Source organism: Vigna unguiculata, chromosome 11, assembly GCF_037176805.1.
Source record: "Vigna unguiculata cultivar grain cowpea cultivar isolate G323 ecotype 2 chromosome 11, ASM3717680v1, whole genome shotgun sequence".
Taxonomy (NCBI): Eukaryota; Viridiplantae; Streptophyta; class Magnoliopsida; order Fabales; family Fabaceae; genus Vigna; species Vigna unguiculata.
In genome coordinates, this window is record NC_140802.1 from 14784111 (window position 1) to 14802094 (window position 17984).

The 17984-nt window shown below is 27.6% G+C and overlaps 1 protein-coding gene across 3 annotated transcripts; it reads left to right on the forward strand.

The window, feature by feature from the left end:
* The first annotated feature begins 10213 nt into the window (after window positions 1–10213).
* On the forward strand, window positions 10214–12961 carry LOC114168679 (uncharacterized). Of its 3 annotated transcripts, none has more exons than XM_028053580.2 (4): window positions 10214–10366; window positions 11595–11828; window positions 11954–12028; window positions 12456–12961. In XM_028053580.2, the coding sequence occupies exons 2-3, from the start codon at window positions 11652–11654 to the stop codon at window positions 12008–12010; spliced, it is 234 nt and encodes a 77-aa protein (XP_027909381.1). In that variant the 5' UTR covers window positions 10214–10366; window positions 11595–11651; the 3' UTR covers window positions 12011–12028; window positions 12456–12961. The 3 variants fall into 3 exon arrangements, with proteins under 3 accessions (XP_027909381.1, XP_027909382.1, XP_027909383.1); XM_028053581.2 differs by having other exon boundaries at window positions 10286–10366; window positions 11555–11828; XM_028053582.2 differs by having other exon boundaries at window positions 10337–10413.
* Window positions 12962–17984: the final 5023 nt, after the last annotated feature.

Genomic DNA, 17984 nt, shown 5'->3' on the forward strand with positions numbered 1-17984 from the left:
GGATTTTTAACAAGTTAAAAGTTAGTTGCAGTAATCTTAATTGGGACTTATTCAATCAGTTGATTTATTTTGTAACCTGTTGAATTTCGTAACAGTTTGACTATAAGAGTTGTATTTTTCAAAAGAGAGGTGGTAAGACTATTCTTTAGCGCAAAATCATTTTGGAAATTGTGGAATTCTCTCTTTTGTGATCATACAAATTTCAGCTGGTGAAGATTGATCTTGGATCAATTCTTGGAGCATTTTTCTTGGTGTTTGAAGCTTGGAGAAGGTGGTTGTGGTAGGTAGGGTTGTGCTACCACTGAGGTTTGATCTTTCTCAAGTTTTATGTGTGTGCCCGATGGTTTTTCAGGTCTGCAAGAGGTGTCTTGCTGTGCTGGTTTGATTCTTGTGTAATTCAAGAGTCTTTTGTGTTTGTTTTGCATATTTTAAAAGTGTAAGGGTGTAAACTTTGTAAATATTTTGAAATAGTGCAAAGTCAGGCTCAGGTTTCTTTGACAAACTGGATATAGCTCAGGTTTGAGTGAACCGGTATAAAAATCGTGTGCATTGCTCTCTTCTCTAACTCTTCTCTCTTGCATTCCAATTTAAAGAATAAAGAATTGTGATATAAACCATCTTTTTGACATTCTTGTGAGATCTGGTATTATCTGCAGCGTTGATCATGTTTGTATAACTCATTAGAACCTATCTACATTTTTCTCAGTATTTTAGTTGACCATTTTTGTGAATCAATTGATTGATTATATCAGTATTGCATCTGTTTAATAAAATCAATTGCCTAACTCTGTTTTTGATCGATTAAAAGTGTATAGTCCATAAGTGTTTGCATCTTTACTTGTTGGTTGGGTTGATTCAATTAAAGACAGTTTTAAGCCTTTAAAAGTCATCCTATTTTTTAAACTAGCCAATTCACCCTGCTCCCCCTTCTTGGCATTTCAACCATTTCAAAACTTACATTATCAACTAGTGAAAAGATACATGTCCTATAATAGAATCAAAGTTAAACATTGTAATGGAAAACTAAACTCGTGCAAGATAGTTTTCGACAATTTCCGTTGAACAACTAACAAACCAAAAAATGTAGAAGGGATCAAAGATGAAGAACTCTAATCTACCTTGATTGACAACATAATTAATAAAAATTTATAAGTAAAGAAATATTGCCACGTTGAATGAGAAACTCAAAAAAATGGCCCAAAAGGTCTGATGAAGAACTAATATAGAATTCTTGCTTCAAGAAAATGATTTGGGTGCTATTTGTGAAAAGTTTTAAAAGGAAAATAAAAACACAATACAAAAGTACATTCTTATGGTTTTCTCTACTTTCACAATTAGTATTAAAGCCCATCCTCTAATAAGATGTTGGTATAACATATTAAAAGTATTCTTGAGAAGTTTTCATAATAGAACAATAGATCATTTAACTTAAATAATTGATCAGAACATGGAAATATGTGAGAACTAAGTGTTTCTAAAAAGGTAAACAAAATTGATTAATTATTTCCATAGTCGATTAAATTAGCTTTAAATATTTAATAAGGAGTATATTTAATCAATTAAAATGAGTAATAATTGATTATTTTAGAGAGATGTTGGAAGGATTTTCAAAATCCAGTTAGAATAATTAACTAAAAGCTTAAAATAATTGATTAAATGCTTTAATACTTGTTTCAAATCAACATTTTGTAAATTCTATAAATAAAGACTCATTCTCAATCTTTGAAACAACTTTGGTAATCATTTGAGCAAATTAACTTCACATTTACAAAGTTGTTTCATACTTTCAAAAAGAGCTTTCAAGATTTACAAAAAATCACTCAAAAGGTTGTGTTGAACAAGATACTTGTGTTGTACTTTTACTATGTTTGAATTTGGTAAACTCTTTTCAATTTGTATTATTGGAGTGTTTCTAGTTTCATTCTTGTTTTTTTTTTTTGTTTATTGGTGTGTTTCCAATGGTTGGTTGTTGTCTATTGGCATTGCATAAATCTTCTTATGTGATAAAAAAGTGGGCAAGGCTAATATCCTCTTAAAGTGGTTCAAGAGTGGATAAGACATATATCATCTTTAATAGCTATAGTTGATTAAAGGATAATATCATCTTGGTTGTGGTATCCTTTTAAGTGAGTCAAGAGTTGTTTGTATTTGGTGTTTGCCATTGTTGTCTTGCATTGTACATACATTTTCGGATAGTGGAACCAATTTTCTAAGGTTGAAATATTGAAACTACATGTAAGATGTATGGATTTGGACCAGTACAAATCCTTTTGTGTTTTCCTACTCTTGCTTTATCTTCTTTGACTCGATAACTATCAATCTTTTATAATAATTATCAATCTTGATTATCAAATTTAATTGCATTATGTTTTACAAATTGAAAGTGTTTTAAAAAAAAACTTAAAGAAAGAGAATCTTTTAATAAAAGTTTTAAAACCAATTCAACCTCCTATTGGTTTAACAATGTCATCCTTATTTTTCTAACAATTTCAATTTTAGCTTGAGTTCCAAGAGATATTTGAATGAGGCTTGAATTTGGGCACGAATCTATTAACGACAAATTGTGAAGACATTATTTATGACACTGACTTAAGCTTTAAAATATTCTTCGAGTTCATGTCAATTTGAAGTCTTGGTTTGTACTTATCGTCTCATTGGTCTTCATTTATTTATCATACGAAGTGAAACTTGAAATGGTGTTTTATTCTTTATTAGATGAAACATACACACATGTGATCTTATCAGCATCTACACTTTGTTGTATTTAAACACTTAATCAAAACATCAAGTTGATGGACTTTTTCTCTAACAATTTTTCCCTTTAAGTTCTTTTAAAAATATTTTTTTATTTGAAAAATTGGATTTAGTTAGATTAAGAATCGAGATTGATAAATGATTGGAAAACAACATAAAGAGAAGATAAAAAGATTTCATAAGAAGATTTATATTAGTTCATATCAAATGATTTTATATCTAATCTTAACTATTTAACCATAGAATAATTGATTCCATTATCTTTAAGAAGTTTGTTTAAAGCATTCACTCAACAATTACAAACGTAAGACAATAAGCAACAAATAATCAACTCTTGAACACACTCAAAAGGATATAAGCCTAATCAACGCTTGATTAACAAAGAGGGCATCAAAACAAATAAACTCTTGACCACACAAAAGGACATGCGCTAACACACACCAACAAGACAAACTTCAAAGAAATAATTAATCAAACTATCACAAAAGAAGCAAACCACAAAGTTCTTTCATAGTACAACACAACCTTGGATATTAAATTTCTAAAGCACACTTTAAAAGTATGAAAGTTTCTTATAATATCTCAAAATTGTTCAGTTTTGTTATTGCATTTGTTATACATGATTTAGATAAAGGATCTATTTATAGAGTTTATAAAATATTGATTTAAATAAAGTGTATACGCTTTTAATCATTATTTTAAGGTATTACAACCAAGATTTTTGGAGAGATGTATAGATACAAATAAGGTATTACAACAAAGATAAGTGCATTGGATAAAAAAGATGAGTAACATGGATGGATTGATTTTGGTTTTTGGATTGATGACCAATGGCAATGGTTTATACCTTGGAGAAGAAACTGGTTTGAGTGGGAGAAACCTATGGTGGTTGAGTTGTCTGAACAATTATAAAGAATAAACCTACATAGAACAAGAGACGACGAATGGTATTAGAGGGATGATGAAACTCAAAAATACACAGTAAAATCAGTCTATAGGAAACTAACTTCTCAAAATAATGTTCAGGAAGGGTTCAAATATAAAGAGTTGTGGAAGACCAAAACATTGTCATTAGCTCAATTTTTGGCATGGAGAGTGCTTACTAATAAAATGGCCGCAAGAAACAATTTGAATCACAAAATACAATTGGGAAGTAGTATCTACATTCTGTGTGACAATGTTGATGAGACTGTTAACCATCTATTTTTTACCTATAAGGTGTTAACACACATATGACTGGATTGTGAAAATTGGATAGGGAATCAAAGTAATGCAAAAATACATTTTGAACTACTTGAGTATAGTAGTAAATGTAATAAAGTGTGGCAATATGCATGGATGGTTATAGTATGGAGCATTTGGAACCATAGAAAGTTTTCACGTTAGCACAAATGAGAGCATGGGCATGGATCATAGATAAATATTCAAAAGTCACTTTCTCTTACTCAGACCGATGCTTATGTCCACTTAATTATTTAATCTTAATGTAAAACTAAATTTGAGTCAATGAAAATGTTGATATGATTGCTCCACTTGGCTAACTAACTTCTAAGGGTTGATAGAAAATACACGACGCCTATTTCCTATTCTTGTGAATGCTTTTATGCAAGTAGGTGGGTAGAAGTGTCATCATGCTTAGCTTGCATTATCAGTGGAACTTGGGAGAAGATAATCTACTCCATTAAGTCATTATTATGTTGTACATTTAGGATTTTAATATAGCTAGTTATTGAATCATTCCCAGATATTGGATATATCAAGTTATGATCACTTATGTGTAGATGAATTTTGAGTATAAACCTAAAAATTGGATTGATAGAATTTCTGGGTTGAGAATATAGGGTTGTTTATGGTTTTAGTAAAGTTCATGGAAAGAGGTAGCCATGAAGTAGGTTTTTAATTCTCTTTTTCAATTTGTTCTGTGTAACTTTTTGTACAAGGGTTTTATTGTCCATGTTAATTCATATTTGTATTATTGATAAAATAAAAACAAAAAAACAAGTCTATAAGATTTCAATGTTATTCTTTAAAAATATTAAAAACACTTAAATTTATTCTCAAGTTTAATCGATTAACTAAATTGTTAATCGATTATTCTATTCTAAAACTTAATCAATTAACAAAGCCATAAATTTTTTTCCATACTTTAAACCTTATAAAAACAATTTTTTTCCATTGATTTTTAGGTGTGGTCGTGGATTGGATTTTTAATGATCCAATCCACATCCATTTTAGATCCAAATAATTGGATCAGATATTCGATCCAAATCCATTTTTTTAGTAAAACTAGTTTGGATTTTCTTAAAATTCAGATCCAAATATTTGGATCAAGATTTAATTCTAGTCTAAATATTTGGATCAAGTTCAAAATTAAGAATCCAATTTTATAAAAGAAATTTAAATTGAATTTCTAAAACTTGTGTCCGTAAGGCCGACGCGATACAATTTGGCTAAAGTTGTTAATTTCGCCAAACCCATAGGTTTAGGGCCAAAAAGCCCCATCCAGGTCTAGTCTGTCTGACTTGTCGTGTCGGCCCAACACGGTCAAGTCATCGTGATGACCTAACCTTACACGGTAGGGTCGTCAGGCCCATTTGGCCCGTTAGGGTCATCGAGCCTACTTGGTCCATACGGGTTGTCTGACACGACCTATCCGAGTCATCGGATTGACTCAGCTTGTCTGGGTCGCCAAGCCGACTTAGCCTGTCCGGGTTGTCGAGCCCGCTCGACTCATTAGGCTTGTCAGGCCTGCCCAGTCCATACAGGTTGTTAGGCACGACATGTCCGAGTCGTCGGGCCGACCCACTCCATTTGGATCTTCGGGCTCGCCTGGCCCGTTTAGGCCATTGGGCTCGTCTGGCCCGTTCAGGCCATCGAGCCCATTCGACTTTTTTGGGTTGTCGAGCCTGACAACTTGTTCGGTTCGTCGAGCCCGTCTAGCCTGTTCGTGTCTTTGGGTCCACCCAACCCACTTAGGTTGTCGAGCCCAATTACTCGTCCAAATCGTCGGGTCCGCCTTTCCCATTCTGTTCGTCAGGCCCGCCCGACACTTCAGGGTCGTCGAGCTTGCCTGGTCCGTACAAGTTGTCGAGCAAGGCATGTCCAAGTCTGAATTTAGCCTAGTCCGTCTCAACTTTTAGTCTAACCCAACTAAAAATTTTAATTGAAAATTTAGATTGAATTTTTTGGATTATCCATATTTGAAAATCTTAATTTAGAAAATAGATATTCAATCCATAAAATATATAAAATGTAGATTAGATTGAAATCCATATCCATTTAAATGGATTGAATTTTTAATAAAATAAATTTAAAATTGATTGGATCAGAACAAAAGTGAATTAGATCAAGAAAATTAGATTTTATGTCCATCCCTATTAATTTTAGTAAAGGTTGTATTCTTAATTATAAATCTTAGGTGAAAGACTAACAACATTCAATGAAAGCTAAAATTCTCAAAAACATCTTTAGCATCTTCATCTTCAAATATCATCATCGAAACATCTTCTCTAGAGGTTTGATTCTTCTTTTCAACCTCAACCGGGGTTTATAATCGAAGGTGGCAAATAACAATTTGTACATATTAAGTTCTTATATGAGAGGTATCTTTAATTATGTGAATTGGTCATGTTGTTGCCTTTGAATGATTCAATTACATACGTGTGTTGTGCCCTTTCAATAATTCAATTACACCGATTTATACTTCAATGAGAAAATGTGGGATGAGATGCATGCTTATTATAAATGGCATGAAAACTGGAATCGAGCTTGTTTTCTAGTAAATTCATCGTCCATGTTCAAAATTCAGATACCATATTTTGAACTACTATAATAAATCGTGTTATCTTTATAATTATTTTCTACAACACGCTACTGAATATAAAAAAAGTTTGTTATTCAATAAAAAAAATACTACTAAAAGAAATTCTTTTAACATTTTTCTTTTCCTCCTCAATATTGATCTAAAGAATAAAGTCGTAGCTTTAGTTTTACTCCACTTTCCTGCATTTATAAAAAATAAAAAATTATTCATTTCAATTTTCTTTGTTTTACTCATTTAATCAGCAATATAGTGGATCTAACTCTCAAGTGAGGGTGGAGCTAATTGATTGGAATTTGATAGAATTTTCCTTGTACAATAGAATCACTGCCACATTTGACCAAACCATTGCCATTATTTCATTTTGAAAATAATCAACATGAGTAATTCTCCTCACTTTAAAATTTTAATTAGTCAAAAAGCATGTTGTGAACTAATTTAAAAAATACAAAACTTACCTTACATTACATCTCTCCTATAAGAAAGTGGGCTAAAGTAGTCATTCGGTCTATTAATTTTCCGAATAAGTGCGAGAGGAAATAACATTAACATATTTGGCTATATTAAAACGTACAGAAAAAAAAAAAAGTAGAAAAAATATAAGTTAACCATTATCCGACACATAACAAATAATTCTCAAGACAAGGGTCCAAACATCTAAATGAAAAAACTTGAAAGTATGGTGGAGGCTAGTTTTGAAATTATTTGAAGAATTGCACTTACATCTCTCATGCCGAATAATATTTACAGTTATTTTAATTTTTATATAGAGAATCACCGAATCACTTTTTCTTTAATTTTATTTTTAAATTACTTGTACTCTAATTTATAACAATATGTAAAAGTAATTTTTTCTTTTGTGTCCACATTTCATTTTTTTAGTTTTATCCTTAATTCTTATTTTAAAAATTAATTCTTTTATAAATAGTTTACATTTAACTGTTATTCTAAAAACTTCTTTTGTCTTTAACAATTATTTTAAAAATATTTTTTATGTGTTTTTCAATTTTACTTATTATTTTAAAAGTTAATTATTTTATAAATAATTTATCTTTAATTATTATTTTTAAAAACATTTTTTTGCTTTTGTACTATACTAGGCGAATAGAGCCGACTTCACTATCCATCCGGCCCATACCACTAACATATAATAACACAAAATAGGGATATTGGTTAAACATACAATACAATGCATACATAGCGGTTATAGCCGCGCACTTCAAACACCACAGGAGTATTGGCCTCCCACTTCAAACTTAGATAATGAGTCAAACTTCTAAACATCAACTCACAAACTTGGTCTTTGGGCTTAGAGCCAAGCCCATACATCCCAAACAGTGGACCAACACAATAAAGAAATGTTCAACCCATAATTCTATAAATACATGTGGACCCCAACAATTAAGGGTACGCAATTCATTAATCCACTAATATGTGATTTTTTTTCATTCACTAACAATTATTTTCTCTTCTTTTCTTCATTTATTCCACTTTATTCTTAATAAATATAAATTTACTTTATATATTAATTTAATAATATTACAATATCATTACCTACTAATATAATATCATATATATTTAAAAAATCATACAGGTGCGATATCCATTTCTATTATATCATGATATAATATCATATATCATACACCAATTTTTAATAAAGGAATACCCATTTCTATTATATTTGTTATTTTTTTCCTGCCTATTGATTTTGTTCGTTTGATCATATTATATATATATATATATATATATATATATATATATATATATATATATATTTTAAATAATCCCTTATTTTGGAATTGTAATATTTTAAAATACTTTAAGAAAAATTACCTGTGTTTAGATGATGTGAGATTTTAAGAAAATGTATGTATTTGTGTTCTTTAAGAAAGTGATATTTTCAAAATGTTGATGCTTATATTAGTGATGGTTATTTTGCTAAAGTAGAGTGTTACAGCTAATATTTTTTTAACAAATTTTCTTATAAAGTGTAATTTATGTTTAATCTTAAAAAATAATTGAAGATATTTACATTACGAAAGAACACATCTCACGATAAATATTCGAAATCTCAAGTTTGAAAATAAATAGTTATGAATAATATGGATGACAAAATAAATTTCACAAAATTTGATAAAATAAACTTTAATAACTCCTTAAAAAGTAAATTTAGCTAATTTAATATTATAAAATCAATTTTTAAAAATGTAATATATACTCACTAAACTAATAATACAATTTAGTCATTTATATTAGAGTTAAGATATCAACATCTATTTTTAAGATTTACCTTATATGATATATTATCTGAATTTCCCTACATGGAAACCTTTTATTAGATGCCTTATACATGTAGCTTTCATAATTGTAAGTCTTATATGATATGATATTTTGGAAGGTTGGTTGAATATACTATACAAAGTAACTATGGTGGTGGATATATCTTGAAAAGGCTTTGGTGTGAAGGCAAAGCAAAAAATGGTGGCAAAACCTTATTTTATGAGTAAAATGCATTGTGCTCAATGATGAAATGCAAAATACCAAATAAATGATGGGAATAAATATTAGTCAACAAATTTTGAAATGACAGTGGGTGTACCAAAGTCATAGGAGCCATGTGACTTCCACAGATAGTTGGACCTACTTTACCCATTTTGAACCCTTTGTTTTCATATGGATAATGTCCTTATAAAAGATAACAATATTATTATATTCACTTTTGTTGGTTAATTCATCTTAATCATTTGACTTTCTTGATTGTTTACCCTTTGTGATAGGGAAATCAATTGCTTAATCATCCACCACTCTAACTAAATTATTTAATCATACCAAACAAAAGATGTTGAAAGCTTTTTTTTTTTTCTTTTTCTAAAATTTAGTTAAGTAATCATCTAGAATAAAAGTAAGATAGAAGTAGTTAATATCCCAATTCAAAGTCTAATTCTTTTGACATTATTTAAATTTGTTTTCTGGTGAAATTATTTATTAATTATATTTTATTTATGCTCCTACTGAGATAAATTAATCCAAGACAAAAGCTTCATAAACGATAAACATATTATATATATATATATATATATATATATATATATATATATTATGAACTTTGTACTAAAATAGATTTCTTGCACTAAAACCTATTTTAGTACAATAATTTTGAAAATGAAATATTTTACTCTTTACTTTTTGAAAACTTTTCTTTCACTGCAAATTAAATTTACAAAATTGAATTAATATAAATTAAATTTATAAACTCTATTGCAAATATACTTTTTTTGAAAATCAAGGTTACCGAGATCTGCCAACTGCGAAATATCACCGAGTTCGTTATCCTCACGCTATTATTGTTTTATGAACTTTAACTAGTTTAAACTAAGAAAAATATATTTAAAAAATAAAAAAATAATTATAATTAGAGTTTAATTCTCGATGAATATAGTGTATTTTTCTTTATATTACGAGCAATCTACAAATTATAAACCATGTTTAAATTATAAAGGTATGGAATAGAATAATTTATGGTTAGACGATAATATGAAATGCACAATTGCTACATATTTTTCTCTTATAATTATTGATTCAAACTTAAACAACTAAAACTATAATTAATTTTAAAATTTATTTAATTATATCTGATTTTTATGTATTTTTAACCTTTAAGTTTTTAATCATACCTCTCAGGCAAACCAATTTTATAGTTTATTTTGCTGTGGCAGCCTCTTTGAAAAACAACGCATCTTGCTCCAAAACGGTGCAGTTTGAAGGGACCGTAGTTCTTCTGTCTTTCTCCGCGTAAGTTCTTCGTCACTTTCATGCTAGGGTTCCAATTCCTCTTCACTGTAATTTTTTTCTTCGTTCTTTCCGTTCTAATTCTTAATACTTTGAAAGTAGAAAGTAGAAGAGAAAAAGAAAATTCAGAGGCCATTCTCCCAACTCTGAGAAAGGAAATAAATAAATTGAGGATTACTTTTGATTAACTTAGTGCGTATTTAGGCGATTTATTGTGTATTGTCCATTTAGAAAAAAAAATTGAAACCTTCTGCACTGATTGAACTATAATATAATATATTGTCTAGAATTTGATTTTATTTATTCGTGCATACTCTATACTCCATTGGAGAAGTTTGTACTGTAATAATCTTTTACGCAACTGTTAAAATCTACTTGAAAATTTGCTTACCTCTCTGTTGTCCATTTGACGATGTTGAAAACTTCCACTCTCTATCTTTTGATATTTTGTGGGTTTTATGATTCCTTATGGTGGTGATTTCGTTTAAAATGACTAAAAGAAGGACGCTGTTTTATATCAAATAAATTTTCTTAATACCTGTGATGATCAATGCAAAGGGAGACACTTCAAAACAACAACTGTGGATGCATGTTTAAGTTAAACACTTCACCATAACTGAATAGTGTCAGCTCTACTTTACATTTTTCATTTAATTCTGCTTTTAAACGTCAAAACCATTTTAAATGGGATTGCTACAGTGATTGCATATGTTCACAATTTCTCATACTCATGTTTAAAACATTGATCATCTCTGGATTTATTCTTACTCATGTATTATATAATGGTTGTGGTATATATTTTGATATTTTAAAATGTGGTACCTCCATGTGTCTTTTAATGCGTGAAGTTGTTTTCAAGCTTTGTAGGTCAATAGTCTAGAAATGTTCGTTGGTTATATATGAATACTATAAATACTCAAGTTGTTTCTTACCTTGTTGATAGTAATTTGCTAAAGACTAGAGGCTTATCTCAAGCTTTTAGTTTTTGAGGATAATTGGCATCACGAGGTTGCAATGAAACTGAAGCATTTAGGAAAACATATATGGTTAATGTGTGTAACCTCAGTGACTGGTTGGAGTATTAGATTTTTAACCAGTGTGGAGTTTATCATGTTTTTATGATACGTTGTTATTGATGAGGTTATCTATGTCCATTTTGGAATCTTTCTACTCTTTGATTTTTTGGTGTAGTTGTGCTGTCTGAGCATTTCTCTTGTTGATGTTTGCTCAGCTGAGTTAAAAAGTGGATTCCTTTGATCATTTGAAGGGTAGCAATACCCTTGATCAAATGATGGAGAGTGGACCTATTGATCAGCCTAAACCACAACAACAAATGTGGTGTGAGAAAAAACAGGCTGCTGTCCATGAAGAAATCAAGAGAATGAACCAACTTCCTGCTAATAGTACATATGGCATGCATCGTCTTAAGGTTCTTAATAAAATTCTGCAACTCATGTCAGTTCAGGTAAACCATTCTTTGTTTGTCATCAGCCTTAGGTTTTTGTCTTACTTTTAGTTTCATAAGCATGTATTTGAATTTTGGTCATAACAAGTGACTAATCCTATTACTCTTTTATGCTGTTATTTTAGAGAACCGTATCACAGGAGCAGGAGTTGGAGTTGCTTTTTGCGGGCCTTTCTCTGTAAGAGTTATCATTGATGACGGTAAGTTCCGGGGTAATCTATAGTAGACTTATAACTATTTTGCAAAGTTCTTTGTGCTTGTGCATAGTTTTTATTTACTAACAGTGCATATGAAATTTAAATGCATGTTCTTTTCGCTTAGCAAAGAAGATATTTTGACAATTATCTATTACTTACACAACCATTTTACCACTATTTGTAGTAATAAAATATTAAATTATGATATTTAATTAAAATATAAATTAAATTATTAAATAAGAATAGTTGTAGAATACTGATATTACAATATATGGTTGTCAACATAACATAGCTCTTTGGCTTTATATATTTATATATTTGCAGTTTTTTTTTGTGTGTGTTTTTTGTTTTTAAATTACATTAATGTAATTTGGGTGCTTTTTATGTTTTTAAAACCAACTGATCCTGGTGTCTTTCATTTCTCATTCAGCCCCTCATAATTGTGGATCTGCACCTTGAAGGTCAAAGGGTAAAGAACAAGGCTTGTGGCTGTCTTTAAGCAACAATCTTACTCTTCTTTAGCTATTGTGTTTGATATAATAATAATATACATCATGTTGCATGTAAAAACAGCCTCCATCCCCTGTTTTTAGTGGTTCATTCATGCCATGAATGATGATCTTTCTTTCAAAATCTGGGCATGGATCATCTAAGTCCGTTGTTGATAAATTATGTAATTCATGCTATGGATTATGATCTTTCTTTCATAATCTGGTCATGGATCATCTAAGTCCTTTGTTGATAAATTATGTAATTCATGCTATGGATTATGATCTTTCTTTCATAATCTGGTCATATGGTTCGTCTAAGTCCGTTGTTGATAAATTCTGTAATGGCTCTTGAAATGACCTGAAAAAGAAAATGCTGAACCTAAGTGCAAAGTATATTGTCAATGTTGTTTGAGTTTGTTGAATTGTTAGAACAAAATTGTGGGGTGATGTTGGTATTATTATTATTATTATTATTTTTTGTTTAATGAAGACAAACACGTCAAATTTGTTTTAGTTTTTTTACATGGCTACTGGTGATTAAATAATGACAAGCTCATTTTCTTTTATAAAATATTTTCTTTACTTTTGAAAGTAATAAACTCCTTTATAATGTTAATTGCAAATAAAATTATCATTTTGACTGAATTTTCATTTGTTTTTGAGCTCTTATTTGAAACAGCATAAACCATGGTAGTTGAATTGCACGATTCATATCGTGAATCAGAGTATACTTACTATCATGGCATAAACTATTTCAATGATTGATTTAAAAATTAGAAGGACCTGCCTCTAATGCCTTTTTTGTTTTGGTGAGGTTTAAGTTAAAAGAACCTGTAATAAGGAAGAGTAAGAAGAAAGTGATTAAAACTTGTAGAAAATAATGCCAAATTTATTCTATATATTATTTTATTTCCACTAATTGTTGTAGGTACCTAGGGATGGCAACGGGGCGGGTTTCGCTATCTCATATCTATTCCCGTAAAAAAAATTCATCTCTATATTCAAATCCAACGGGTATCAAACTTTTATCTTATCTCCACCGGATAATGAGTATAACCTCGTATCCGTACCCATTTTCTTACTACTTCAATATTAATTTTAATTAATTTTATAAAATAATAAAAAATTATGGTAAAGGAAACATAATATTATCAATTAGAAAGATGGTTATTTCTTCGATATCAAATACTTTAAAATAAATTATAATTGTTTACATTTTAGATTATAATACCACATAAAATTTCATGAAAACCAAAATAATTATTAAATTTTCAAATATTAATGAAACATAGTTGATAAAATATAAAAAATATTTTTTTTGAAAAAAAATAAAAAAATATTCAAATTAAAATATATTTTAAATGTTTGTTTACTTCAATCTTTTAAATTCTAATAAATCTCTTTTTTATACACTAATAAAAGTTATAATACATCATTTGATCAAAATGATACAAAGAACAAATAATAATTATAATAAAAGTTTAAAATAAATTATAATTGTTATATTTTAGATTATAGTGGCAAATAAAATTTCATGAGAACGAACACATTTATTAAATTTACAAACATTAATGAAACCTAGTTGATAAAATTTAAAAATATTATTTAAAAAATATAAAAGGAAAACAAATATTCAAATTAAAATATATTTTAAATTTTTGTTTACTTCAATCTTTTAAATTCTAATGAATCTCTTTTTTATACACTAATAAAAGTTATAATACATCATTTGATCAAAATGATACAAAGAACAAATAATAATCATAATAAAAGTTTAAAATAAATTATAATTGTTTATATTTTAAATTATAATACCAAATAAAATTTCATAACACATTTATTAAATTTGCAAACATTAATGAAACCTAGTTGATAAAATTTAAAAATATTTTTAAAAAATATTAAAGGAAAACAAGTATTCAAATTAAAATAGATTTTTAAATTTTTGTTTACTTCAATCTTTTAAATTCTAATGAATATCTTTTTTATACACTAATAAAAGTTATAATACATTACTTGATCAAAATGATACAAAGAACAAATAATAATCATAATAATAAAATTTTAACATAGATCTTGTATCTTTTGAACTTCAATTATGTTGGATGGTGATAAAAAAATATTCATGACAATTACATTAGATTTTTATATTATAGTAAATAAAAGTTATTTATACAATTATAGTGAAAAAATTACAGTATAATTGATAATGAGTTAGAAAATAAAAAATAATTAGATAAAATATATCGAAATAGTATTCTACATAATGAAAATAAACAATAAATAAAAATATTAAAAATTTAACCAATGTTTACAAACAATTTGAGAGACTATTGAAAGAAATTGCACAAAGGAAAACAAATGTAAAATTAAGGGTATGATAAGTTGAAAAATATGTTAGAGATCTAAGAAAACTTTTTAAATATCAACATATATATATATTCAATGGTTGAGAAATAACAAAAATTGTTTTAATAAAACAAAAGAGTTCTTCAAATGAAACAAAAACTAATAATAATAATAAGTAAATGATTTTTTTTATATTACGTAATAAACGAAATGTTTGTACTATTAAATAATTACATTGAGAGTATTAAACATTTTTATGTGAAAAGAAAATATACAATAAATAGAAATATTAAAAAATAATAGAAATATTCAAATATGAGACATAAATATTAAATATAATAGAAATATTAAATATTTACATTGAGAGTATTAAACATTCTCATGTGAAAGAAAAATATACAATAAATAAAAATATTAAAAAAAATAGAAATATTCAAATATGAGACATAAAAAAAATTAATTGACATACATCTTTTAACATAATTACATAAAAGTTATGATAAGATGAAAAATATAATTGAGATGCGAATGAGTTTCATGACAAACCAAATAATTAGAAGAAATAAATAAATAATATATATACATATATATATATATATATATGTGGTTAGTTAATTAATTGTGAATATTTTAATAATTTAAACGGGGACGGGTATTATGGCGGGGATATGTACATCCCCATACCTAGTTGAAAAAGTCGGAGATTTTCCATACCCATACCCATACCCATACCCAGTCAAAACGGAGACGGGTTCGAGCAATACCCACGTGGACGAGTTTATTTGTCATCTCTATAGGTACCGTGGCTACATCAAAATTGTAATGATACTGACATTCTTATTATAGTGGTTAGAACAAAGACTAATTTTTATGACAAAATAAAAAACTACAAAATAAATATCCTTTTTATATAAATTAGTAATATTGCTAGGAATAAATTTTAAGAGTTAAATATATTTTTGGTTCATCAACTTTCAACCAAAATTAAAATTAGTCCCTTTTTGGAATTTAATAAAATTGAGGCATTTTGAATTGGGTCACCCAACCTATTTTAAAACACTAATTTCATTAAAAAATTAAATTAACATATTTCTAAATTGAACGATTAAATTTTTAATCCAAATTAAAAAAAAAAGATTAATTCTAATTTTTACTAAGAGATAAAAATATATTTAATTCTAATTTTAAATATTGAAAGAGTGTGTTTCATATATCCTTTAAATTAGCTTTTACTTTGTTTGTAGAAAGATTGTTAGTGCTTATGTTTTTAAGAATTAGAAAACAATAAGTTAAATTATGTTTTTAGTCTCATTTTTTAAATAAATTTTGATTTAGACTTTTTATTTTTATTTATCTTAATTTGGTTCATATTTAAAAAAATTTTGATGCAGTCAAGTTATTTTTATTAGTGGTATAATAATAACGTCAAAGAGGTGTCACTTCTTTAATTTTTTATTTTCTTAAAATATTGATTTTTAATATTTTTTAATTTTTTAAAAAAATTAAAAATTTATTTGAATACATAAAAACAAATAAATTTTATAATGTGTGTTGTAATTTGTTCTTGAATTTCATTTTAAACAATTTTAAATAAATATTCTGGTCAAAAGCTAGAACAATAAAATAATTTGGATGGATTGGATACCCTAATAAAGAAACCAATACGTAAAACAAAGTATTTTGTTATTTTATATCGATAATATAAATATTTTCATTATCATTCTTTTTATATCCAAAATTCTTCTAAAAGAAAAGTATTTTTGACTTTTAGACATAAAAGTTAAGCCATAAAAACATTCATGATGAAATAAATTTAAATGTTATTATTTTAGAGTAAGAATATAAATTTGATATTTCTATATTATAAGTAAAATATATTAATTCATAAATTAAATTTAAATTTTACTTTTTAATTTCATAGAATTTATATTTCCATTTTATAATATATTCAAAAACATACACCGTTTATTGAAAAATACATATCAATATTATTTATATTATGTAAATAGCAAATTGAATTAAATATTTTTAAATCGTTACGAAACTGAAACTTATTTATCTATTATTTTACATTGTAACAAACTAATTTTATAAATTGAATTTTTTTTAGAGGTGTTTTTTTGAATAATCTCTTGAGACCTCGAAAAAGTTGGTCTTCTTTAATGATCTCATCTATGCCAATCTTTTTGTCAAATTCCATGGCCATGTTTCAACTTCCAAAGGTTGAAATCAGACCCTGACTGGTATAGTCAATAATAGTTTTGAATCATTTTATAACTTTTATATTATCCAAGAGTTAACCCATACCTTATTCGTTTTGATCAAGTATCGATTTTTAGACTTTGCAATGTATTATTGTAATACTTATTCAAAAACAAAAATTCCTCTTACTCGCAAGACTAAATTAAAATAAAAAAAATTAAGAAAAGGGTGGAAAATTAGAAAATATGATGATCATTGATGATAACACAATATTCATGAAAGTGTAAAATTCAAATAATAACAATAGAAGCTGCAACGTTAGGATAATCCCTGACAATTTAATGGCTATTATTTATCCAGGCCATTACGACAACATAGTGCCTACATGCTCAGATTGCTTATACTCTTGACACTTTCATTGATCACTCTTATTCTTCTATTTTGCATTACATCCTCTCCCTTTATCTCAGACATTTCCATCTTTGTCTATAATTGTTGAGAAAAACAAAACTTTCATATATTATCACAATATTGCAATCAATTCGTTATGAATTAAAATAAGTTAAATTATGTCTTTGGTCTTCATTTTCGTAACAAAATATCGATTTGGTCTTTCTATTTTTTTTTATCTCAATTTAGTCCCTATATTGGGAGATTTGATACAATCAAGTGATTTTCGTTAGAGATGCAGTAACAACGTTAAAGGAATGTCACATGTCAATTCCTGAATTTTTTGAATTTTTTATTTATTTTTAAATTTTTTTTTTAAATTAAATATTTGTCAAGTGTCAAGCTGACGTTGTGCCACATGGCAAAGAAGTGTGATGTGGCAATGACGGTGTCATGTTTTGTAAGGCCCACTTACGTTGCTGCCCTTATTTTAAAGGGGCCACCCCAAAATCGGTTGGGCTTAGGGC

Bases quoted from the DNA above. Each gene is read 5' to 3' on its own strand.
- LOC114168679 (XM_028053580.2), top strand. From the start codon at position 11,652: ATGATGGAGAGTGGACCTATTGATCAGCCTAAACCACAACAACAAATG. The intron at 11,829-11,953 runs GTAAACCATTCT...CTGTTATTTTAG, and splicing joins TGCAACTCATGTCAGTTCAG to AGAACCGTATCACAGGAGCA.